The 26,834-nt window shown below is 40.2% G+C and overlaps 1 protein-coding gene across 16 annotated transcripts in view; it reads right to left on the minus strand.

Annotated features, from left to right (window-relative positions):
- The window catches only part of EYA4 (EYA transcriptional coactivator and phosphatase 4), a 145,300-nt gene extending 119,969 nt beyond the window's left edge, over positions 1–25,331 (minus strand). For all 16 annotated transcript variants that reach the window (XM_064169238.1, XM_064169237.1, XM_064169236.1 and 13 more), the window contains exons 1-2: positions 25,142–25,331; positions 23,193–23,294 (exon numbers count right to left, since the gene is read on the minus strand). In XM_064169238.1, the coding sequence (XP_064025308.1) occupies positions 23,193–23,225 (33 nt within the window). In that variant the 5' untranslated portion in view covers positions 23,226–23,294; positions 25,142–25,331. The remainder of the gene's footprint in view (positions 1–23,192; positions 23,295–25,141) is intronic.
- Positions 25,332–26,834: the final 1,503 nt, after the last annotated feature.

Raw genomic sequence — 26,834 nt, forward strand, 5'->3', positions numbered from 1 at the left:
AGCCACAGAATAAGTAAAACAAAAGAGAGCATGAAGTGGAGATATCAAGACTGTGACAAAAAGGTAATGCTTCATGATGATGTATCTCTACTTATGCACAGTCAGAAATGTCTTACATTGAAAAACTGACAGCTCTTATCTCCTGTTTTGGCTCCATGGAGCCATCTCGGAATGGCATAGCTTTGGTATTCTGGCACATGTCTTAGGTTCTCTATTGTTCCTGACAAACTGTTGAAAACATGCAACCATCGTTCTATAAATCTGTTCTAATGCTCTCTTAGCATCTGCAAATTAGTCACTTATTCAACACCACGTGGCAAGGATTCCAGCAACAAACTGCTACCTGAAATGTGAAAGACCGAAAGTCACCATTTATTGTTGTAAGTCCCTGGGATCCACTGCACGTTGTAACATCTATTCCTAAACCTACAGTTTCATCATGAAGCTTTGCTTTCATTTACACTATTTAAGAGTTCATGGTAAAGCAATGAGCAGTGAGTTCAGAGCAGCTATAAATTTGGCATATATATATACACACACATTAAGGAATGTTTTAACAGTACTTCTATGTGTATAAGCCACAGGTTATCACAAAACTGATTTAAGGACATGATTTAGTGTTGATCCTCCAGTGTTGGGCCAAGGGTTGGACCATATGATCTTTGAGGTCTCTTCCAACCATTCTGTGACTCTCAGATTTAGCAGTAGTGCTGATTATACACATCTACAGGAAGAGATTTACTTTGGTTCCCTAATGTCTTCCCTGTGTAGTGGAAAAGAGGGATCACAGACAGGTGAGAGAGGAGAGGCAAAGATACCTCTTTCAATAGCCAATTTCAATTGCTCTGCTTGAAAACTTGTGCAGATTATCTTAAAAAAAATGTAGTCAAAGGGTTAACTGATTTCTTTCTTTTTCAAAAGGATGTGAAATCTGAATATAGAAGCTACATTCTTTCATTGTGTTTCTGTCTTAATCTGTGATTTCTGGAAAAGCTATAGAAAACTTCCAAGAAGACAACTTAAAATCCTTCCTTAAGATAGGTATGGTCATTGTAAGTTAGGACATTTTGAGCAGTGTAGTTTCTACCTCCCTATGAAAGTTAGAATTTCTCTGCCAGGAAAAAAAAACTATCCCTAAATAAATGGACAAAAGATGACAGATATGTTTTTTACTTTATGGCATTCCCTGGCTCTATTACTCTGGAAAATGATAGGGGGGGAAATATTCCTTTTAGGTATTCTTCTGTTTCAATGTTTTAATTGACAATTTTACTAGCAGTTTTACAGAAAAAGCATGATATATGCTTTTCTGATATTCCCCCCACTGTTTACCTGGTAGTTCAAGGTTCTATTAGTGGCTCCAGTTTCTCACTGTTTTCCTCTCCACATATCTCACCAAGCAAGGCTCAGCACCATGCTTCCAGTCTGCTACCCAGCACAGACTCCACTGTTTAGTTCTACTTTGTACCACTGCATGGTATGGGCATGCTCCATTCTTCCACAAAGTAATCTTTCCCAAGAAAATATAATGTCAGGAGAGAAAAACTGGGCAAAGCAAACCTGACATTCTAGATTGTCCACAAACTGAGACAAAAAATGTAATAAAAAACTGTTAGAGAACAGCTGAAAGTAAAGGTCTGTATATACGTAGCACACAGGCAAGTGATTTTCAACATCTTATTGTTGCCTTCAACAAAATACACTACTGAGCAGGTTAAAAGTTATTCTTTCTTCTTTTTCTTGAAGAAGTCTTTAGCTAAGTTCTTTTGTACTCACCAAACTATACATCCTCTGGTCTTCCTCAAGTATCATAGGAAAAATAAATTAAACTGTGATATGTAGTTGTGTGCTCAGAGCTACACCTTCCTAGAACAGAATAATCCAGTCTTCCCATTGTTGATTTAAGGCCATCACCTTACACTAATAAGCTGAGAAGATATTTTGAGGCATTATCATGGAGTTTTAAACATCATGATGCTTACAAGCAAATTTATCTCCAGCACAGACAGCACCTCTGCTACAATGACAGGCTGAGGGAGCTGGGGTTGTTCAGCCTCAAGAAAAGGAGACTCAAAGGAGACCTAATAGCAGCCAGCCAATACCTGAATGGCACATCCAGTACAAGAAGTATAGAGAGTTTTTACAAAGGCCTGTAGTGACAGGACAAGGGCCAATAGCTTCAAACTAGAGAAGAGCAGACTTAGATTGGATGTTAGGAACAGATTCTTTGCTATGAGGGTGATGGAACACTGGAACAGGTTGACCAGTGAGATGGCTGGGGGCCCATTCCTGGATATATTGTGAGGCTCTACAGGGTTTTGAGCAACTTGATCCAGTTGAGGATGTCCCTGCTGACTGCAGGGGGGCTTGGACTAAACGGTCTTTGGAAGTCCCTTCCAGCCCAGACTGTTCTATGATTCTGTGATAGTGGGAAATGCATTCATCCCCTCTATTTGAACCTAGATTTTGCCTACCATTCCTAGAACTGTGCACTGACGGTTCAAGAAAGCAGCAATGACTAATTTAATCAATTCTACTACCATGGATGTACACCATTAGTGTAATTGCCTATCAGAAATTATGGGTTTGTTACTAACTTAAGGTGGAAAAAGGTTGGATTTGCCTTCTCACACATAGCTCTTCCACTCTTGATTCCATCTCTGCTTCTGTGTTTTGGTGGGGTTTTGATGCAAAAGCCTTTGCTCCACCAAGACATGGGTGCAACTCATACACAAAAAGCATGCAGAGGTACAATGAGAAAAACATCTGGAGAGGCAAGAGCCACCTTGCCTTCAAACAGATAACTGCAATTACTGTTGTCTCTTGAACAAAGTTCACTTAACAGAAAAATCCCAAGGAAGAGAGGTTTCATATCTCAATGATTAGATGCCACACTTGAGTGGTTTGATGGACCAGTCAGAAGAGAATATCAGTAGCTGGTAATTCAGTCTGCTTTGCCTGAACAAAGTTGCTGCATTACTGACCATATTCCCCATGAGGCAAGAGAGACAACCTCCCCAGTGACATCAAACCATGCACTTGCAGAAATGAGATGTACAGACGTTTTCCACCACTTCACTGTCAGACCCATGAATGTGAAAGGGCAGAGGTGAAAAGGGAAGAGCAAAAACATTAGAACAGGAAGAGGAGGTACTTGCTTCTGTGGTTTTGCCCGGGGCTCTCAAACTTATTTTATAAAGAACAGCTTATTTAACCTACACTAGAAGCTTTCCATCTGCTAAAGACATTAATTATGATTGCTTTTGATTAGCTTCCTGAAACTCATTTTGGATTATTCTATATATACTAATGGGAACACCACCAAAAAATAGACTGGTTCTGTACCAATCTAGATTTGAATGACTTTCATGAAGTTTATCAATTCAGCATATAAGTGAGCTTCTCTCAGAGTAACTTATGTCCTCATAGAATTGTACTAATTACCTCAGTTCATAGAATCAGACAGGTTGGAAGAGACCTCCAAGATCATTCAGACCAATCTAGCAGCCAGCCTTATCCAGTCAACTAGACCATGGCACTAAGTGCCTCAGTCAGGCTTTTCTTCAACACCTCCAGGGATGGTGACTCCACCACCTCCCTGGGCAGCCCATTCCAATGCCAATCACTCTCTTTGGCAACTTCCTCCTAACATCCAGCCTGTACCTCCCTCAGCACAACTTGAGATTGCATCCTCTTGTTCTATTGCTGGCTGCCTGGGAGAAGAGACCAACCCTCACCTGGCTACAACTTCCCCTCAGGTAGTTGTAGACAGCAATGAGTTCACCCCTGACCCTCCTCTTCTCGAGGCTAAACAACCCCAGCTCCCTCAGCCTCTCCTCACAGGGTTTGTGTTCCAAGAACATAATAGATATTTACTAGTTTTGACATTTCATTTTACAGGCTAATCCCAGCATCCACTGGGTACAATAAGAAAGTTACATTCACATTTTGAGGTAAGCATTTTTCCCCTCCACGTATTTTCTCTTTCCAGCATGTAATGAATAATGAACTCAGCACTTTCATCAACAGTCTTTCTGTTATGTATTCACTGTTCTATGAATGATCTAACAACTTAATTACTAATGAACAGTTGAAAGTGTGTTAGGATGATATTGATAACCAGAAGACTGAAAAAATGAGAATGAATATTTGCACTTCAGAATCTCCTAGTAAAATGTATGCTGCCAAAAATATGTGCCACTCTGTAAGGGTGAACTTATAGAAGAGTAAGCCTGAAAACTTAATTCAGGAACTACTACAGTTCTTTGCAAAGTGTTTTACCTAAAAATGTGGTTCTCAGCTAGGTTCTTTCCAACAAACTCTCACCAGTTTTACAGGAGTTAGATGAACAGGTAAGGCTTTTTTCATTTCTTGTTCAGCTGGTAAGTTAGGCAGTTCTTCTCCATTACCACAGTCTGATTCTAAAGCTACTTTAATTCTTAATGCCTTAATCACTTGTGCTTATTAAATTATTTAAAATGTGCTCTGAGCTACAAAGACAAGAAGGATCTTCCTTTGCAGCTAATGAGGCAAAGGAAAGTTCTGGTTTCACAAAACCTGTAGGGTTGAATGGGCAGCTGAGGAAAAACACCCTTCAAAATTTTGGTTCATGCCTTCTGCCTTATTTTTTAGCTTAGAAAAGAAGGAATTTTTTTTAAAAGGCATAAAATAGTAGCAGGAGAGTTGCCATCCCATTATAAATTTCTTTCTGGTGCTGTTCATTCATAACGTTTCATGATCATCTTTGTGTTCAACAATTCTTGCACCTTGAGATGTAGGTTACAAAACTGAGGCTGCTGCTCCACTGTTATCACAGCATCACATGCCCTTAAGGTTGTATAGGGAATCAGCAGCTCCTCTACAGTTACCTCCTCATGAAAAAACAGGTAGTAGGTGGAAACATCATGAAAAGGGAGGAATCCAAAGCCCCTTCTTTGGTTCTAGGTACCTGAGCTACAGACAGCAGTGCCCAGAAAGGAACAAATTTAAATATGCAAAGAAAAGGTCAGTGACCACATAGGGGTGGTGCACAAGCATGGCAGGCAGACTGATGAGTGTCTGTAGTGGTCTGGCCCTGGCTGGGGGCCAGATGCTCACCCAAGCCACTCTAAAATTTCCCCTTTTAAATGGGCAGAGGAGAGGGGAAATATAACAAAGGCTCCCGAGTCAAGATAGAAGCAACTTAACAGAATGAAAAGCAAAAGCAAAGACTGCGTACAGAAACAAGAGCAAAGATGTTATTCTCTACTTCCCATCAACAGTCAGTGGGAAGTCATTCCCTGAGAAGCAGGACTCCAATACACATCGAAGTTGTTCTGGAGGACAGACACCATCAACAAATGTCCCCATACTTCCTTCTTTCCCTTAGCTTTTTTCTATGACCTGATGTTGTATGGTATGGTCAGCTTGGGTCGGCTGGTCCAGCTGTGTCCCCTCCCAAGATCTTGCCCATCCCTCAGCCTACTGTTGAGGGGAAATACTGGAAAAGTACAGCCTTGGTGCTAGGCTCAACAGTAGCCAAAACACCACTGTGTTATCAACATCCAGATACAGCACTGCAAAAGATGCTCTGGGGAAAATTAACTCCAGCTCAGCTAAATGCTGAGTGTTAAGCAGTGTTAAGCCTTTGAACAACCTCTTTTCCACAGGTCTGAATGTGATTTGCCATTGGAAAGCACAGCCAAAAGGTGGAGTTGCTGTCCCTGTTGGTGTTCAAAAAAAAGACTGGATGAGGCAGTTGGTGCCATGGTCTAGTTGGTTGGACAGGGCTGGGTAATAGGTAGGACTGGATGAGCTTGGAGGTCTCTTCCAACCTGGTTGATTCTATGGTTCATTAACAGCTCTAACTAGATGAAGGATATATTCCATCTTTGCTGTCAAAAACACTCTTGAATGAGTTCAAATACAGAGATGGTAACATTCAGTCAGCAAGTACTATCATCCCTCACAGAGCATTCTATGTTATTGCACAGAACACAGAGGTCTGGAGGTGGGTTTTTTGTTGTTGTTGGGTTTGGCTTTTTTTTCCATGTTATGGAAAAAAATAATAATCTAAAAACCCAAGCCTACAATGGTAAGATGTGTCTGTCCAAGCAATACAACAGCTTAAAAAGCTATAAACTACAAAGCCAAAAGACAGTTTGGAAGAAATAGTACAACTATGAAACAAGCATAACCACAGAACAGTTAAAAAAAAAAGGTTAAATTACTTTACCAAAATAAAAACTCAACTTTCTTTTCACTCATCCAAAGATCCTTTTTGATCCATGTAGTTCTTAATATTTTATTGTGTTGCCAAGTATGAAGAACATTTTGTCTTTAATGAATATAGATACAAAGCTTCTTGATTCCTGTGCTTAGTTTTTTGCTAATACTCAACAGAAAGCTAAAAGGAAACACTAGAACCTACCAGAATTCTCAGAAGTGACAAAACCATGCAAACTGAAGTGCTTATGTTATCTGAATAACCTCCCAAAACGAGACACCAAACAAGTCCTGAAATGTACTTGGATTTTAGGTAGATACAACTACTTAGCTGCAGTCATTTTGTGACTTGTGACCTTTTCCTTAGCCCCCTAGTAGAATCAGCAATACATTACTACTGCACGTTATAGACATTATCGGGGGTGAAATCAAATTTATTGTAGTTGTAACACTCCCAGAATAGAGCAGGGATCTGGGTCTGTGCCAAAGAACACACTTTGGGCAGTTGATCACATGGTCTTCAAGATAACTAAATTAATTTTGTTGCAAAAGTAAAAACTTAGCCGCACTAAACAGCAACCCAAAGGGCATAAATCATCTTCAGATGGAGGAGAAGGCTTTCCTTAATTTATTTAACAGCTGCTATATCATCTAGCCTTCTAACATGAAATGCAAATACACTTCTGTCAATTACATCCTGTATTTATTCAAAACAAAGTGAGTGAGGTGATGAATATCATAATGATAAAGCCTGATTCAGCTCACAGATAAATGCACCTTACAGAAACCTAAAGTCATCTAGAGTAGTAGACTACAAGAAAGCAGAAATAGCAGGGGGGAGAGGAGAGAAAAAGAAAAAAGGTAGGTCTTCTAATAACACCCCAGGTGGGAGATTATAACCCACATTCCAGTTACTTTTACAGGCCCCAACTTAGAAAAGCATACCTATTCAGGAAAGCACTTAATTAAGCACATGCTTATATGCTTTTCTTAATCAGGTCCATGATACCATAGGAAATGGGTATAACAGACTTAAAATGCATAAGTAACTGAGAACTTAGCTCCATGGCATAAGCTTTCATTTATGGACTTATATTTTTAAGATAAGATGCACTGCCTGAAACACAGTGTTGCCAGAAGGAGACCTTATGGACTGCCCAGGGAGGTGATGGACTCACCATTCCCTGAGGTCTTTAAGAAAAGACTGGATGTGGCATTTGGTGCTGTAGTTTAGCTGATGTGGTGATGTTGGGTTATAGGCTGGACTTGATGATCTTGGAAGGGGGGAGTTGGAACTGGATTGTCTTTGAGGCCCCTTCCAACCCTGACAATTCCACAATTCTATGTCTCGTCCACTTCAAAGAGTGCTGTAAAAGGTGCAAAGTACTCTTTTTTTTCCCCCCACATTATTTTATTTTCCAGTAGATGAGCAGCTGCAGGCATATTGATACTAATGGGGATAAATGGCAGGTAACCAACAAGCCTTTCACCACAGTGGTTTGGAGCTACTGCTACATATCTAGTTGGAGTCAGTAAAAACAGGGAAGAAAGAAGACAACCTCTGTACATGTTAGTCACTCAAAGGAAAGATGACTTCAAAGTCATTCCTTCTTTTTCAGCAGCACCATGGACCAAAAGTGCTGTATTTTCCCTTCCATTTAACCTTGCTCTCTGAGAAGTCTGAGGCTGCAAAAGAAGGTGGCCACCAGCAAGTGAGGCTGCCCCCAAGCTGCTTTCTGCAAAGCAGGAAGCTGCCTGAGGGCACATGGGGGCCAGATGGATTATGAGCCATTGGCAAGGTTGGAAAAATGTTGAGTTTTGATGTGCTGTCAGATCTGCATATGATTATCAGCCAGCAGGAAAACCCTATGGTCTGCACTGGGGAAAAGAGAGTCTAAGAATGGTAATTACATGTATGTATGGGAATATCAGACCCCTTATTTAGTTTCAAATAACTGTTTTGCTAGAAAAAGTTGGGTTTGCTTTTTTTCACCTAGTTCATATTGTTTTTCTATCACTTAAAAATAATACTAAGTTAAATAGAAGTATGTAATAGCAGTACCATTCAGAGCATGACACTGAGAACCACAAAGGTTAAAAATACTCTGCTGCCTGTAAGAGCTGCAGTCAAAGATATAAAGGCTAGATTTGGAATCTTCCTCACTGTAAGAGAACTATAATTTTAGCAGAGGGGGGGAACCCAAAAACCCTTCAAGCCAAACAAAAAACACCCCAAAACAACAACAAATAACACAAAAGAAAACACACACACAAAAAAACCCACCCAAAACACCAACCCTGCAGCTTAATTCCTTGACAATAGTTATTAACACTGGAAATCAGCACAAACTTAAGTATGAGCTACTCTAAACTTTGGATTTAACAAACCAGATGTTACACAAACACAAATAACTTCTTTTGCAATTAGCCCATCTTGTCAAAATGCAGAGGATTTGTATAACTCAATTATAGACTTATTAAATGCAGCTCTGTGAAATAATCTTGAAAGCTAAATTAACCAAGCTAATGAGATGATTTTCCACTCACGCTTATTCCTGTGTGACCTGCTCTAGGTGACCTTGCTCTTGTCTGGCAGGCCACAAGAGTTGGGGGTCCAGCCTGGAGAAGAGAAGGCTTTGAGGAGATCTTATAGTGGCCTTCCAGTATCTGAAGGGGACCTACAGGAAGGCTGGGGAGAGACTATTGACAAGCTCTTGTAATGACAGGATGAGGAGTAATGGGTTTAAGATGGAAGAGGGGAGATTTGGGAAGGCAAATGGCACTTGGCATGTATCAGGAATAGCGTGGCCAGCAGGACTAGGGATGTAATCCTGCCCTTGTATTCAGCACTGGTGAGGCCTCACCTCAAGCTTTGGGCCCCTCACTGCAGGGAAGACACTGAGTGCTGGAGTGGGTCCAGAGGAGAGAGACAAGACTGGTGAGGGGTCTGGAGGGAAAGTCTAATGAGGAGAGGCTGAAGGAGATGGGGCTGTTTAGCCTGGAGGAGACTCGGGGGGAACCTTATCACACTCTACAACTACCCAAAGGGAAGCTATAGTAAGGTGGGGGTCAGGCTCTTCTCCCAGGCAACTTGTGACAGGACAAGTGGGCATGGCCTGAAGCTGCACCAGGCGAGGTTTAGGTTGGATGTTAGGAAGCATTTCCTCATGGAAAGAGTAATTAGACACTGGAACGGACTGCCCAGGGAGGTGGTGGAGTCACCATCCTTGGAGGTCTTGAAGTAAAGACTGGAAGTGGCATTTAGCCACACGGTCTAGCCAGTGTGGTGGTGTTAGGTCACAGGCTGGAGTTGATGATCTCAGAGGTCTGTTCCAGCCTCAGTTTCCTCAGGCTGTCTTTGTAGCAGAGGTGCTCCAAGCCTCTGACCATTTTCATGGCCCTCCTTTGGACTTGCTCCATCAGGTCCATGTCTTTCCTATATAGAGAGCTCCAGACCCCAGGCATGGTACTCCAGGTGAGGTCTCATCAGAGCAAAGTGGCAAAATCACTTCTCTGGATCTGCTGGCAACACTGCTTTTGTGCAGCCCAAAAAGGCAGATCACATCCTGGGCTGCAATCTCACACTGTCTGCTCATGTCCAGCTTCCCATCCATCAGCACCCCCAAGTCCTTCTCCACAGAGCTGCTTTCCATCACCACCTCTCCCAGTCTGTATTGGTAGTGAGGATTGCTCCAGCCCAGGTGTAGAACCCTGCACTTGCTCTTGTTGAATCTCATGAGGTTCACCTGTGCCCACCTCTCCAGCTTGCCCAGGTCCCTCTGGATGCCATCCTCTCCCTCTGGCATACTGACAGCACCATTCAGCTTGGTGTCATTTGCAAACTTGCTTATGGTGCACTCGATCTGACTGTCTATATCACTGTTTCTGATCTACCCACTCCAATCCTTCTCTTTAGAGGAATTAATGTGCAGTTGTGACTAGAGCCTTGCCAATAAAGATGTGAGAAAAAGTGACAGTAATTCAAAGCTGTCATAGCATTTTACTAAAATTAAAATAAACGACCTTGATGTTTTCCATTTTAGCTGACAGTTACAGAACAGCCTTGCCTAGAAAGAACTGGAGAATCATTGAACTTAAGCAGTGACGGCTCCAGTTAAATCCTTCCAGTCCAAGAGGCCAGGTAACCCACACTGCATAGACATAGAAAGGAAACCACACACAGCCAAAACTCACAAACTGAATCTCTTCATTTGAACAATAGCTTAAAATACTATTCATGAAGGAAAATAAACTTTACTGTAATACTTTTTTCTCTCACTACCCAGGGAATGGCTCAACTGGAAGAAGACAAAGAAAGTCTGCTGGAAGGATACTAGCAACTATTAATGCCAAAAAAGTTTCAAACTTCAGAAAGGGAAATGTCCCTTTCACAGAGTAATAAAGGGGAGATTCCCAGTGGGACAAAACAGCTGTGTCATTTTCTTTTGCTTTCTTTCTTTATTCCCTTCCTTCCCTCCCTCTCTCCCTTCTCTCTTCCTCTCGTCCCTTCCTCCTCCCTTCCCTCCCTCCTTCCCCTCTCCCTTCCTTCCCTCCCTCCTCTCTTTTTCTTTTCTTTTTTTTTTTTTTTTTTTTGTCCTTGTTCCTTTTTTACCTTTCCCTGAGTTTTACAGCTTACTGTGGATAATGTTTTTCAAAAATACTTGTTTGGTTTGTGAACGTTGATATTTTTCACTGTCTTTTTTTTAAACTATGCTAACAGCAAGGATTATTTTTGAGTGCTATGAGCTGAAAATTTCAGATGTTTCTAAGTACTCCATTGTTCCTGGTTAGACACTGCATCCCATATTCACTAAAGGTCTCAAGAATGTCCCTTGAGACTGCCAACAATTAAAGAAGGACAGCTTGTAGGTCAGCTCCTCCTCTTTAGAACATGCCAGATGGATTTCTGTAACTGGTGCTTTCAAATAAGCCACACTCCAGCCCTTTTGCAACCAGATGGCATCCTACCTCTTCAGTGAATGCCGTGTTAGTGAACCTAGACAGCAAAGAATAAAGCACTGCCCTTGGGATAATTACAATTATTCCTTAGCTTCAGACTTACAGGAAAGCTGGGTGAATTCTGCAGCATGATTTGCAGACCCACAGTCAAGTCCTGCTCACAGCACCAACTATTATAGCAAGGTCAGTTACAAATGCAAGTACATTTAGACATAAAATTTTGCAGAGCAGTCTCTTCCTAATCATATTGAATTAATTAATCCAGGAAGTAACATGTAGGACATGCTTAATGACCATTACAGTCTGCTTTTTGTCATTCACAGAATCAACCAGGTTGGAAGAGACCTCCAAGATCATCCAGGCCAACCTAGCACCCAGCCCAATCAACTAGACTATGGCACTAAGTGCCTCATCCAGGCTTTTCTTGAACACCTCCAGGGATGGTGCCTCCACCTCCCTGGGCAGCCCATACCAATGCCAATCACTCTCTCTGGCAACAACTTCCTCCTAACATTCAGCCTAGACCTCCCCTTGAGAAACTTCATTACAGGGAGGGTAACAGAGCATTGGAATATGAGGGTTGGGTGTCAAGAGGGAAGGGACAGGCTCTTCTCACTTGTGCCCTGTGATGGATGGGGCAATGGATGTAAACTCAACCTCAGGAAGATCTTCTTTGTTGTAAGGGTCACAAAGCACTGAAAGAGGCTGTCCAGAGAGGTTGTGGAGTCTCTTTCTCTGGAAACTTTGAAAACCTGCCTAGATGCATTCCTGTGTGAACTACCGTAGGTGATCCTGCCTGGCAGGGCAGTTGAACTTGATGACCTCTGGAGATCCTTTCCAACCTCTAAGGTTCTGCAATTCTATGACTTCCCAAACTTAACTGCAGACAACTAAGTCACTTCTTTAAACCTTGTTATATTTGGCAGGATGTTGTGCTACGCAACTATTCCGTCTCATTTATCACAGTTCAACACCATGACTTTCAATAGAACTCTTTATAAGGTTAATGGCCAAAACAGAAGACATCCAACAGTATCACAAAGGCAGCTTAAATCACATGAACCTAAAGATTTTCAGTTCTCAAAATGTCAGCTTACTGTGTTTAAATTACAATTAGTTATTATTTCAACCTGAAAAGTTCAAGCCAATGCTGACTCTTCAGGAACATTTTACTGGACTTTAGTACTACCAACAAAGAATTGAAGAATGTATGAGTGATGAACCAATGATGCATCACGTAGCTGCCCTTGGTCCTACACAGACTATTTCCTCTGCTGTTAATTTAACATTGCAGTTCTCTCCAGACTAAATTTAGTATCTTGCAAGAAAAAAGGAACATTTCCTTCAATCAATTAAACTCTGCATTCCTTGCATTAAAAAGCAAGTCATGCATGAAACTCAGTATGGTATCAACTCCTTGACAGCCTATAATTTTCACCTGTAATGCACTGAAGACTATGGTATATACTGTCTTTTTCTACACTTATTAATAAACTTGCATGTAAATGCACTTGATTTGAAACAACAAACTGATGATATAAGCCCCTTTACACTTTCAAAAGGGCAGAAAACTAGTTTCATTTTGTGAATCTTCTAGATAACAGTGTCACATAACAGAGACTGCAAATTAATCCTTACTTTTATAATAAAGCACAAACAGCCCGTGAAAATTCAGTATCAGAGACACTAAACTTGGGCAATGAATTTGGGAACATGATGGACAAGCAGCTACATAATAAGATAAAGAATTTAATGTCTGGATGTCCATAGCCCATCAAAGCTCTAGCACCACTACAAGAGCACTACTGTGACATAGAAGATACAGAGAAAGAAAAAACAGAACTCTTAAAATTATTTAGCAGAAACCAACCATGTGAATGTTCTCATGACTGGTGCTTGAGCATAGTCTAAGCAATTAGGACCAGAAAACTACAGACCCATCAGTCTGACCTTGATGCCAGGAAAGGTCATGAAGCAGATCATCTTGAGTGCCAATGTGAAGCATATGCAGATGAGCCAGAGTTAGCATAGGTTCATGAAAGGCAGGTTCTGCTTGACTAACTTGATCTCCTTCCATGACAAGACGATTCACTTAATAGGTGAAGGGTGGGGATGGGCTTTAGAAAAGCCTCTGACACTCTTCCCTCGACATTCCCCCAGACAATGTAGATGCTTATGGATTGGACAGGTGTATGCTTTGCTGGGTGAAAAACAAACAAACTACAAACTTTGGATGGCCTGGCCCAAAGAACACTAGTGAACAGAGCTAAATCCAGTCACAAGTGGTGCTCCTCAGAGCTCAGCTTTGGGGGCAGTTCTGTTCAATATCTTTATCCATGATCTGGACAAGGGGATAGAGTGCATCTCAGTAAGTCTGCAGATGACACTAAGCTGGCAGGAAGTGGTGATCTACTTAAGAGTAGCAAGGCCCTGCAGAGGGACCTGGATAGATTGGATCGATGGGCTGAGACCAATGGCATGAGGTTCAACAAGGCCAACCACCTTTGTGTTTGGAAAAGAAAGTCCTGGGCAACTCACATCTGCTATCTCCTTTCCTGCCCTGGGAAGAGAGATTTCTGTGACAAGTGTAGTGAAGGCTGATTTAACTCAGATCCTCAAATAAGTGAAAAATCAAAAGCATCCTGGAACCACTCATGGTGACCAGTAGGCAAAACAAAGTCCAGATTTTCACAAGAGGTTAGGGTCCTTTCAAGAGTGGCTGATAACAGGGTAACAAGACAACTAACTGTTAAGTATAGAACACACTGCTCCCTCTGACAGTAAAACCCACTGAGAGGATAGAAATACTCCATAGATTTCACTGCAGAATTACTGTACCTTTGCTGTTTCAAAATCTGTCATATTATCAAGTTGACCTCCTACCTGAAATTTAGCAAGCTAAAATGAAGGATAGGAAACAACAGCCCACTCCACTCAGGCAAACACTTGAACTGTTGAAAAACAACATGCCATACACAAGACTCCTGGTAGAATTTTAACTGCTTCTCAATGGGTGGAAAAAAAGAACAAGTAGAGATTTTACTAACTGCTCGAAAGTCATCATGCAGTAAGTTCTCTCTCACACTTAACCCTACCTGAGCTGATAAATGCAGTTTCTATTTACTCAGAGCCAGTAGAAAGAATTCCTAAATATGGTTTAAGTACACATTGCTAGTTTCTGGATTACAATAGCAGTTTCACTGTTTTTTAAAAGATAAGCAGATATTTACAGTCTATACATTTATATACAGAAATACACAAGGTAAAAGGTAATACAGAAACATAACAGCCCTCCCAGGAACCTGAGTCCCCAGGAATGGTTCCCAACTGCCCTTTCACCTTCTCCATCCCTCTCAACCTTACCCCAGTTCCAAGGAAGAATGAAGGTTCGGCCAGGGGGTTAGGAAGCAAAGTGGATTAATCAGATAAGCAGTAGGGAGGCTAGAGAGAGAGATGGCAGCTCAGCCAGTTCCCCCAGCAGGAGTAGTGCTTTAATCTATGTTTGGATTCTTGTTCTTACACCTCTTGGCAAGCCTATGAGTGAATTTGACATCACCATTGTTTTTTTCTTCCACAGCCTGTGATCTAATCCTTCTCACCAAAACATTCTAGCTAGGCTCAAACTAGCACATCTCTCTACTGAGCTTTTGCTTTCACTTCAGGAAAGCACATTAAACTTATCAGAACTTCTACCAGTCTCAGTTGCAGAAGGAAATGTCTTTTCTGCCTATTGCTGATACAGCTCTATCATCTACTGGTGTCTGCAGAATATACATGTATCAACCCAAGTCCTACTGCATTTGACGCTCAGGCTTACCCAAAGGCACCTGTGCAAACCACTAGACTTTTTTCCTCCATTGCTTTTTTATTGTTTCTTTAGGTAATACACTTGGAATTGGAGAAACCTCTTGACTCCACTAACACAACAGCTATGCTATAGGTGACCTAGATTTTCCAGGATAAGTAAATTTTCTGTAAAAGCCTTCAAATTCAAGTGCATGTTCTTAAAAGCAGGACTATAGATCTTTTCAGAGTTATTTCTTAGCCCTGTTGTTAGCTGACAAATAGAACTATAGCATTGCTTTGGCTAGAAAAGACCCTTAAGATCACTGTGCCCTCAGCTCATTATTAGTGGCTCTGTTCAACAACATTTGGGTCTGGTTTTGCCTTAAACATAATGAAACTTCTATGCATAAGGATGCAGTTAATGTACATGGCAAACTAAGTCTGTTGCAACAGTTAAGAACAGCCTTAGTCAGCTCTGATCTTGGTTTCTTTCTAACCTGGAAGGTGCCTTTATAAGATCAACACTCCAGCACAAAACTCTGCCTCTCAGATACAACACCATTTCAAATTTGGGTGGATCTCTTGGACTAAGGTAAAGGCAGCGCTGAAGTCCAAGTGCTGGCATGCTGCAAAACACACTACAGCAAAAATATTCTTGTCTGTCATCAGGGGTGGTTTACAGGAGCATGGAGGATGAACTGAGCCCAAATTATTTCATTAATTAATAAATAATAAAATAAGCAACACGACTTTTGCATTGCCTCCTCATTGGAACCCTTTGGGACAAGTTCTGCCTTATACTATGGCAAAACTATTTCCATTCATTGTAGTCATAACATTTCAACATTTTTCTTCTAAGTTCTTAAGATTTAGCTTCATATAAAAGAAGAAAAGGATGTGACTGCGGTTTAATGGGTCTGGCTGTGCTCAAAGTGTTTAAGACATAATTTACAAAGCACAAAATTAGATTCTCCATCTAGTGCAATTTCATTATTTAAAAATGTTCCACTTCTCCCCATCATTCTTCTGTTTTTTAATAGAAGCTGACTTGCAAGTCAACCACTAAGACACTGAGGTAAGGCTCAGAGAAAAGTTACTACAGGGAGAAGAAAGAAACCATGACTGTCACACGATGCTGAACAAATATTAGTGGTAGCCACAAATCATTCAGAACTATTTGCTAGTAAAATATTTCTGAAATTATTACTTTTATTTTGTACTCTATTTCCAAGCCTTTTCCAGAGAAGTGTTTAAGAACAGGCCTAAGTTAAAGCACATGAGAAACCTCATTGATTTCAGCAGGCTTAATCACATCCCTTAAGTCCCACATATTCTTCAGCACGCTGCTGCATCTGGACTTTTTACCATAATCAAGAGAGAATAAACCATAGGGTAGAGAAGATTGATTCACTGTCATGTTGTCAAATATTCTGTGTGCATTACAAAACTGGCTCCTTTTTAGCACAGAAGAAGAAAGTATTTCTGGGCATGTTAACATCACCTGTCAAGATCAGAAGCCTAAGCTTCTTTCCTAAAGAAATTCTATTTTCACTTTACACTCACAGACAGGACTGACATAGGCATGCCTGGAAACTTCATGAGGAATTCCAAGTTAAAGTCCAATATTAAAATCAGTTAGAAATAAAACATTACTCAATTTGGCATTTAAAATACTCCAATGTGTATGTCTTATAAGCATAACCCATTGGGGAGCCTGAAATTTGTCTTTTAGATTCTGATGGTTTAACAGGAACATTTATAGAGAGAGAATAACTTTATTACACTGGTTTGTATGCTCCAAATCTTCTGCACACATGTATACATACAAACATCTTCTTACATCAATTAGCTCATGTTAAACCTCCAAGGAAGTTCTCAGTTGGCCCAGTTTTCAGGCCTTGAAAACAGATTTTTGTACCTGCAAGTTTTTACTTTTTTTTTTCCCCCTTTCTCTCCTAGAGGCATTATCTGTTATAATGTAAGTGGCCTTTGCTATCCCTATAGCATCAGAACTCTAATATTACTATTACCATTGGAATGGGCTGCCCAGGGAGGTGGTGGAGTCATTGTCCCTGGAGATGTTCAAGAAAAGACTGGGTGAGGCACTTAGTGCCATGGTCTAGTTGATTGGCTAGGGCTGGGTGCTAGGTTGGACTGGATGAGCTTGGAGGTCTCTTCTAATCTGGTTGATTCTATGAGTCACACAGAATTCCTCGCTCCAGGAACCCTAGAGAAGAACCCCATGCAGAAGACAGTATCTACTTTGAGGGAAGCTTATGGAAACAGTAATTTTTCCAAGTAGTTTTATCCCCAAAATTTCACCCTGGGGCTTCTCTGCAGCCAGGAATACCAGTCATATAACAAACCATCTAGTAGCTATGCGTCAGGACTTGTCAGCGGTCCAAGGACAGTATGTGATAACAGAATGTACTACTTTTATTGTTCTCCCTTGTTATTAAGCACAGCCCATGCAATGCCTTTGCACATAAAGCTTTCAAATCATATATTTTAATTGTCAGAAAGAAACACACACTTCTATTACACGTGTCAACAGTGAAAGGGTGTATGTTCATGTAATTACTCCAATGATATGCAATTCATGCGCAGCACAAATCATCCTGGTTTACTCTCCATGTCAAAATGCATTACCTGCTTCTATGAGCTGTTTTGTTTGGTCTGTCCTGTTCAGTAAGTGGGAAAAATAAAACACATACACGACCACTAGTGGAGTCTGGACAAAACACCTTCAAATTTAGCACTGCTGGGTTATTATACAGAAATGACAGACTGATGATGTTGTAGAGGGCAAGGACTATTTATAGATTCATTGGGGTTGTTAGGCCACAGGTAAAGGTGCTGCAGCAGGGAGAGAACGACAGTTACATTTCCACCTCAAATCTCTATTAGATTGTAGACAAGGAATTATGGTATTAGACTTCATTCTTGATCTATTGTAACTCAAAGCAGGTGATATTTTTGGTCATCTACAGCAAGCCACCCCTCTGTGCCAATTGCTGGGTCTACAGAAAGGGGGTAACAATATATCTAAGCAACTCTCAGAAACACATCTTGGAAAAGGCATTCTGGTTATCTGTTACTTCAGCTGACTTCAAGTTAAGGCATTTTATTTCAATGATTGCTTTTATTTAAAACCAAAGAATCACTCATTAAAACAACTACTTTTTGCTTGCCAAACCTGCAATTTCTTTAGAAGGTTCTTGCTTTACTGGTATTTGATATAGTTCACTGCTTTCATAACAGGGAAATATTTCTGCATACAGCTAACATTTCATGTCCAGAAGTTGGACCATTCAACTTTGAGGCCTCTTTCAACGAGCATTGCTAATTTGACAAGATGAATTGCCTGTAATATTCCAAGTCCTACCAAAATTGCCATCACAGAGATGATAACCACAACATGCTATGCTGCAATACAGTACAGACTTCTGAAATATAACTGGCATTTAAAATTCATTAAAAGACCTTAAACTACTTTTTATTTACACAAGCCTCAGCTGAAGTTGCTAGGGAGCCCAAGTAGTCTGCCCACCCTGGAGAAAGGAAGACTAAATGCTATAGGCACAGGGCTCATGCAACAGAGTAGAGCTTCAGCTGAAAACTGATCTGCAAGGGGATCACATCTGACACCTCCACACATTAAAACAAAACAAAAATGGGGAAACAATATGGTCCAAAAAGGTTGCCAGGAACTGCCCAGCTGCAAGTAGGGCATTAATGCAAGTAACAGACATGACAGTCCCTATAATCTGATAAAAAACCAATAACTTACCCAACACACAAGGGGAATGATTGTCCAAATGTCACAAAAATGAAAACCCTTTCACTCAGGTTTAGCCTCGCATCTGTTAGTGTCCAGTACTAGAGCACTGCAACCTATTGTTTAATTCTAGGTTAAAATGAAGCAATCTAAATATGCATACTGTTATATAAAAGGGTCAGGGGATGAAATTACACCAGTTTCTAATAAGGCCCTTTGAAACTCTAAACTAGCAAGTTAGTGGCCAAATTATTTTTCTTCCAATACAGCAAATGAGGCCTAGAAGAAGGTAAAATAAAGCATGCAAAAGTGTAATTCTCAAAATCCTATGTGAGTTTGCTGGATCAAGGCACAATAGAGGTACTAAGCATTTAGCACTTTATTCACCATCTCCAAGACCAATCTGAAAGCGTTTTTGTCTCCCAAATAATACAAATACAAGACCTGTCATGTTTCCTTCCCTCCCATTTCAAATGTAAAAAAGTTTTCAACTAGTATCTTTTGGGGAAAAAACTACTTCTAGTTTTTTTCTAGCATATTTATTTTGAAAGATAATAATAATAACAACATCAAATGTATTTTACCTTCTTATTATTTAGCGTGTATAAAATGTATGGCAATAACAACTACTAAAATGATGTTTTTACCTAGACATATCCATCTCTGTAAGAACAATCTGTTATCTATAATTTATAGATATGTAATTATAGATATAAATATAATATGTATATAAAAATACAATTTATATGTTTATAATTATACATATAATTTATATATTCTTTTACTTGACAAGCAGCAGCCTGCACTTGGTGACAGACTAGAACATAAAAATGACCATTTTATTACTTTCTTATGTTTGTGAAATACCTCACTATTTTCTTCTTTTTCTTTCTGAATACTACAAGCTGAACCTTTCTATCAGTGAATAGAGTCCCTACCTATGCATGGATGTATGAGTATATTCTGTATCTGAATTTGAAAGAAAAAGTTGTGAGCTCTTTAGTACACACCCAGCCTAGAAATGCAGTAGCATGATAAACCCCACACCATCCTGCTTCATGCCAGCTGAAAGAACCTGATGGCTCTCTGCTGACAGATCCTAGTTCTCCTGTGTCAAATAGTAACTTGCATCAATTTTCTGGCACTTAGTGCCATGGTCTAGTTGATTGGATAGGGCTGGGTGCTAGGTTGGACTGGATGATCTTGGAGGTCTCTTCCAACCTGGTTGATTCTATGATTCTGCTGATCTTCAAAATACAGCTATTTACCTACACAGTTATGCTTAAAGAAAGGAAACTCAAAGTACAATAAACTTTGCCCTGACTCTTACTTTTTAATCACTGTGTGACCTAAATTAAGACACAGCTTCCCCACCTCTGCCACATGGGACTGGGAGAAAGCAAGCAGAACAGATTTCTCAGCACAGAGGCTTATGGGAAACAAAGCAGACAAGGAGACTGACTTCTGGTCAGTCATTGCATAAGGATTTAAAACGTAGCAGGGGCAATGAATTTGATACAAATCAAAGAAAATAAGTTAGTGACTTGATGCAGTAAATTATGTATATATTGCATCTAATCTAGCTGGCATCTGAGAAAACACAGCAGCTGCTCTATTCAGTCAAATGCAAATCATTAGAGGCTCAGAGAAGAGGGCTGCTTTTAGATTTGTGAAGCAGCATGTGGTCATACAGACACTGCTGAGGCAAAAGTGAAAAGGTTTATGTCTTACATGGCAACAGGGATGCTGTGGAACTGCTCAAAACTATGATCCTATCAGTTTCACCTCAGAAATATTGTTTAGAGACTGATATCATAGAACCAGTGAGCTCTTTTTAGTGTATTTTAAAAGGACTGAAGACAGAAAACCAAATCTCAAGTTAGAACAGTAGTAGGAAACTCAAGAATTATGGGGCAGACTGTCACAATACAAACTCCACTACAGTCCACCATACTTCAGGAGGATGACCTACCTGCAGAAATTAGTGTCATTTCTTTTCTTTAAAGTAAAATTTGAACACTAACCTTGGCAGCTTAACCAACCCCAGTAAGTGTGTCTGGCCTCCTCTCCCCGACGACTAAAGGCACTTAACAGACTGCCCAGGGAAATTAACTCACAAAGGAATCTCTCTATTCAGAAAACTCAAGTGTCCATGAAACATATCATCCAACAGCAAGTATTTTCTAACTCATCTTAGTTGCAGAGAGAGTCAGTCTTTCAATTAACCAAGGACTAGAATATTCAGGGCGTAGTGCCAGCGTAAGTTTGAGTGCAGGCTCAAATTCATGCTTATTCATACAATCTAACACCCTCACAGCAGTGGCTAGATCATGAGGCTCCTTGAATTTCCATGTTCTAAATCTTAAGCACTTAGCTCCCAAAGAGGAATCTTGAGGCCAGAATGGAGTGCTTAGGCTCCACAAATACGTCAAAACCCAGAAATCTTCCATGATGAGCAGAAAGTTTCTAGAGGTGACCAGTGCAAAACATACTAAACATTACAAAACTCCAGGGCAGTACAAGCAGAAGGGGTGTAATACACATCTGATACCTTACTAGAGCTTAAGCCAACAAAGCCTCATCTAAAGAATGCTCCCTGGCATCTCTAGTCCACAGTACTGCCCCACGGCCTTTTAAAGAACTAAGACAGAAACAGTATTTTCTTTTTCAAAACTTGGCTGTGAGAGGAGATTAGCCAAGACATAAGAGTGAGAAGCTTTTGAATTGGGTAAACAAAGGTTCAGTGGCTGTTGGAGACAGAAGAGACTCATGTCTGTCTCAGGACATCTTGGTGAGATCTTACTCTCAGTGCACACCTAGATGAAGACAGTGATGAAAGGTGACACTTCTCACTCATTATGTTGAAGTTCTTCACTGTCCAGCAAAGAGTAAGAATAACAAACTCTTGTTTGGAACCACAATTTTCTATGACACTAACAATAGAATTCGCTGTCCTTGTGCTATCTCCATATGCAACACGACAGATTTGACCTCAATTTTTCATCTGCAAGTCTGTTCTCACATCTGAACACAAAGCTATGTAGTAACTACAAAAAGTACTGCAGAAAGTAGACTATCATAAGGTAGTAAAACAGCCACTCAGACATCCAGTGGTGTAAAAACCTTTTAACTACAATGAAAATGCTTTTATATACTAAGCTAAACTGGCTTGCCTACTTACTAATAACTGTACTGCGCATATTGCACAGAGTAATTGTTTCACAGACTATTAGATAAGAACTTCTGCTTCATCTTTTATCACCTTTATATAACTTTATTAATTTGTGAAGCCATGTAGTGTTTACATTCTCTAAAGATTTGTTTGGGAACAATTTAAGTACATGCAGCTGTCCCCAGTAGTGCCACTATGGTGACTTAAGACTTTCCAGTTCTGTATCATTTAAAAAAAGCAATAAAACTCTAGTCCCAGCTAAAGTCACAGATAGGAGCTACCAATTCAGGACTAAAGCACTCCTTATTAAATTACTGACATTTTAAAAATACATGGAAGCTTTTTTTTTCCCCCAGTTCCTTGCACTTGTGTTATCCATAAAAGTCTCTGATACTAAAGAATAATAAATTCAAGTCAGTTTATACACACAGATAACCTCTCTCTCAACAGGGCAAAAACAGAAACATCAAATCCCTTTGTAGACTCTCAGCATACTGAGCTCAAACTGGGGATCATGGTACCAGCAAAATCTGCCAGTAATGCAACCATTAGAAATTAAAACATTAAAAACAAAGCAAATACTTTGAATGGCAACTCCAGCAAACTTTAAATGTGACCACAGCATACTCCTTCCTCAGAATCACAGCCTGATAGTAAGGTAGTCTGCAGATCACATCCTTAACAGAAAGGAAAATTTACAAACCAAGGAGGACAAGGAATAGCTGGGAAGAAAGGAGTGGATATTTCATCAATGACAAGGGGAATCTCCCTCCAACATGGGACAGACATACTGCCAGTTCTCACAATCCTCTTGAAAGCCAAGGGAGTCCTGAAGCAATTGGTCTATGTCATCTGCCACAGCCTGGCCACGTGAAAAATGTTGCTAACACCGACAGTGACACTATGGATATACATGTTGATACCATTACTTGCATAAGGCATACCACTATACAAGTTTTTAAACACTCTGTTCTTCCAATATACCTTAAAGATATTCATCAGCCCTCCAACAAATTCAGTTCTGCAAAATTCTAAGGAACTATGATCTTTTACCTTTCAACAGTAACTTACTGCAAGGGGGCTGGACTAGATGACCTTTAAAAGTCCTTTCCAACCCAATGCACTCTAATTTTATCATAGCAGGTAAAAAGGATAAAAGACACCCATTTTGTGTGTGAACAAAGAAAAGGTTTCAATCTAGAAGTTCAGAAGCTTTCCCTGACCAAATTCCTTCAGACACAACTTGAACTGAGTTCAATTTATCCCATTCAGTTTAATAACATTTGCACTTACTGATTGATCACTTAGATCCTGAGAGTCTTCCATGAGGGTTCTTCACCTTTCTTTTCCCTCACGAGCAGAAATGATCTTCCCTTCAATTCACAGTTCAGTAGTCTAAAATAAAAGGAAAGAAGAAATCAGTCTGCTAGCCCATGATCCCAGCTTCTCAGGTGAATTTGCAATAAATGAACACCCCAACTAAGGCTGTGGCTCCACTAAAATCTGCAGCAAAGTTCCTGATGGCTTCTATGAAGCCTAAAAAAAGGTTTCAATATTATTTCAGGACTATCTAAAATACACTGTAGTGGGTTTGCACCACTTAGCATCTGGGATTTACCTGCCAAATGACCACACTACTCAGAATTTGGAAGTCAAATTAAGTTATTATTTACAAAAGTAGGCTAAATAGAAAAGGTAATAAACATATACAAATACATATATATATACATACACACATAACTAGACTATAGCCCAGGCACCCTCCTGGATAAAGCCCAGGGGCTGTTACCAACTAATGCAATATTCTCTCTTCTCTGCTTCCAGTCAACGTTCATTCCATAGCCTAGACAATGATAAGCACAAAGCAGCACAGCCAGAGGAAGAGACAGAGGGAAAAACAAGCAGGCAAGAGGGCAGGAACACTCTGAACTCCCAACTACATAGAAAAATAACAAGCCAATTTAATGGGATAAATTTATCTCTTGTATTTCATTCAGCCCCTGTAGAGTCCATCCCCTGAACACTCACTCAAAATTCTCTGGGAAAAAAAAAATCTACAATTAAGAGTCTAGTCTTAAACTGCAACATAAACTAACAGAAACACACTAATAATTATTCAACTCCTGCAAGAAAAAAAAACATAGTTATGAAAACAAACCAATAAAAAGCTAACATGTTTAATACAGGCAGCAGTTTAATTATACAAGAAACCCTTGGGAGGCCATATTAGAAAGACAATTATGGTACATGGAACAAAACTGCTTAATACACATTTAATGATAACCTCTTAGCCATTAAGTGTCTGGCAGAAAAAGGTTGTTATGCAATTATCACCATGGAGTCCCTTCTGTAAGGTCCATTAAATTCCTTTAGGATTAAACAGAATACACAAAGTGGTTTATAATAAGCAGCTCCCTACAAAGTGCTAAATGACAGACATTAGCCTAATTATCTGAAATGGCTATGCCTTCTCTCACAGGGTGAGTCACTCTCATCAAATATTGAGATCTTCAGTAGGAAAATTCTATTCTCCAAGAGTTCCACATACAAATGATTATGGTAACCTTAACTATAAAGCCACACTGCAATCTCAGAAAAGATCTGCTCTGGGGTTATGCAAATTTGCATAACTTACAACAAGTGCCAGGAATATTTCACAGCCATTATTAAGTCAAAGCTAGTGTTATATTTAAAAGAAAAAAAAATCCATTAAATATGTAAACACATAGATCAAGGAACTTGAAACAACCTGTATTTATTTATCAACAAGGCACCCCAACAAGCTATTACCTGGAAGTTATGTCCAATACCATCTGTGTTCTAAATGCTGAGCAGAAAACACTTACACCTCATGCTACCTCCACTTTGCATAAACTTAACCATTTCTTGTATGAGGTCAAATGACACAGAGCTCTGCTGGCTCTCATAGAGCTCCTGAAAGGAAATGGAGCTACAAGCCATTGCACCCACTCCCCTATATGGTCCTGTGAATACCTCCTCTCTAAAATATCACTTAGTTGCCACACCTCTGTTTATTCCCCAAAAGTAACTCACTAAATTTCATGTTTCATGTCAGGTACTTCCCAGAACATACACATGTGCACATTTACAGCCCCAGTCTCCTTTCTTTCCAAGCCTACCTGGATTTTTCCCACCACTAGGCTACAGCATCCTGTCTTCCTTTCCCTCTAAGTTTCAAAAAGATTGCCATTTTAATTTCTTTTTTTTTCCTGTGATGTTACCTCAGTTATGTAAGTGTCCTGGGGTTTTGCTGGGACAGAATCCCAGGCCAGCCAGGGGTTGCAGAGCAGCAGCAGTTCTGAATCAGCCAAGACAGCTGTGAGCATCACAGTCAGCAAAAAGGAGGAAGCTTGTTAAAGTGAGTCTCTTCTTTGGGCTCTTCCTCCTCTGTCTCCCCTCTTGAGGACTCCCCTCCTGAATGCTGTGATTGCTACACTCTTCTGAGCTAACTTTATATACCTTGTATTGACGTTGGTGTTAATTTGGCTATTATTTCATTAAAACCTTTTCCATTTCAACCTGTGGGTCTTCCTTTCCTGTCTCCCCTTCTCTGCTTAAGAGGCTTCAATAGGTGGTAAAGCAGGTGTTATAGTTTAACCCCAGATACAGGCTAAATGAAGACAATAAGGAAAAGATTAGTTGTAATTCTTGGTTTGTTTTGTTGTGTGGTTGGTTTTTTTTTTTCAAATAAAGACCTGCAATCATTGAATTTCAGAAGAATCCAAGGTATTAACATCTTCACCTATGATATTTTCACCAAAACAGTAACCATTTCCTGTAAATTTCCTGCCAAATTGGAGACCACACCTTTGCATTCATAAAAGTCTTCTGCAGTCTTTTACCTCTAGAGATGAAAGGTGAATTGAAAGGCTTCTTCAAAGCACCAACTACAGGCACATTTCAGAGAGAAACCTACCAAAATCAACAGGTATTTTGACAGGAAGCAGCTCTAGTGTATATCTTGTGGCAGCCCCTGCCAAAGGTGGCAATTGCAAACACAAAGGCAATGGATCCTAAAATGTTTCATTAATAACTTAAACACAATCTCCTTTAATGTCTGTTCTAATCTACATGTGTGTGTTACTGCATTAGTAAGATTGCCTGCAGAAAGAAATGGTCACTCCCTAGTAAAATGAAAGTTTTGGAAGACAGTTTTTGATTAGTTGTTAAGGTTAGTGACAAAATCAGTGCCTGGCTTGGACTCAAATAATAGATGCTCCAATTCTGTCAGTTGGTCAGTGAAGATAACACTTCCTATGTGAAGCTCAACTAGAGCCGTAACAGCCAGACTCATATCCATGTATCTTTCTGTACTGATTATGATCTTAACCAAAACATAGTGCAATTAACAGATGGATGCCACATATACCCTTAAAAAATAATGTGTATCAATATTTAAAATACAATCTGATCATACATGTCCAACCATTTTACCATTAAGAACTGCCTGTGATCCACCCATGATATATGCTGCATCCCAAAATTCAGCTGGATGTAGCCACTGGATCACAGCTTGAAAGCAGCCCTGAAGGAAAGGACTCATGGACCAAAAGCTCAACACAGCTGTCACTTGCAGCCCAGAAAGCCAACTGTATCCTGGGCTGCATCAAAACAAGTGTGGCCAGCAGGTCAAGGGAGGCGATTCCCCCCTTCTACTCCACTCTGGTGAGACCCCACCTGGAGTACTGCATCCAGTCCTGGAGCCCTTATTACAAGAAAGATTTGGACATGCTGGAGTGTGTCTGGAGAAGAGCCATGAGGATGATCAGAGGGCTGCAGCACCTTTCTGATGGAGACAGGCTGAGAGAGTTGGAGTTGTTCAGCCTGCAGAAGAGAAGGCTCTGAGGACACCTTATTGTGACCTTCCAGTATCTGAAGGGGGCCTACAGGAAAGCTGGGGAGGGACCTTTTAGG

This window comes from Pogoniulus pusillus, chromosome 31 (genome assembly GCF_015220805.1).
Source record: "Pogoniulus pusillus isolate bPogPus1 chromosome 31, bPogPus1.pri, whole genome shotgun sequence".
NCBI classification, from domain to species: domain Eukaryota; kingdom Metazoa; phylum Chordata; class Aves; order Piciformes; family Lybiidae; genus Pogoniulus; species Pogoniulus pusillus.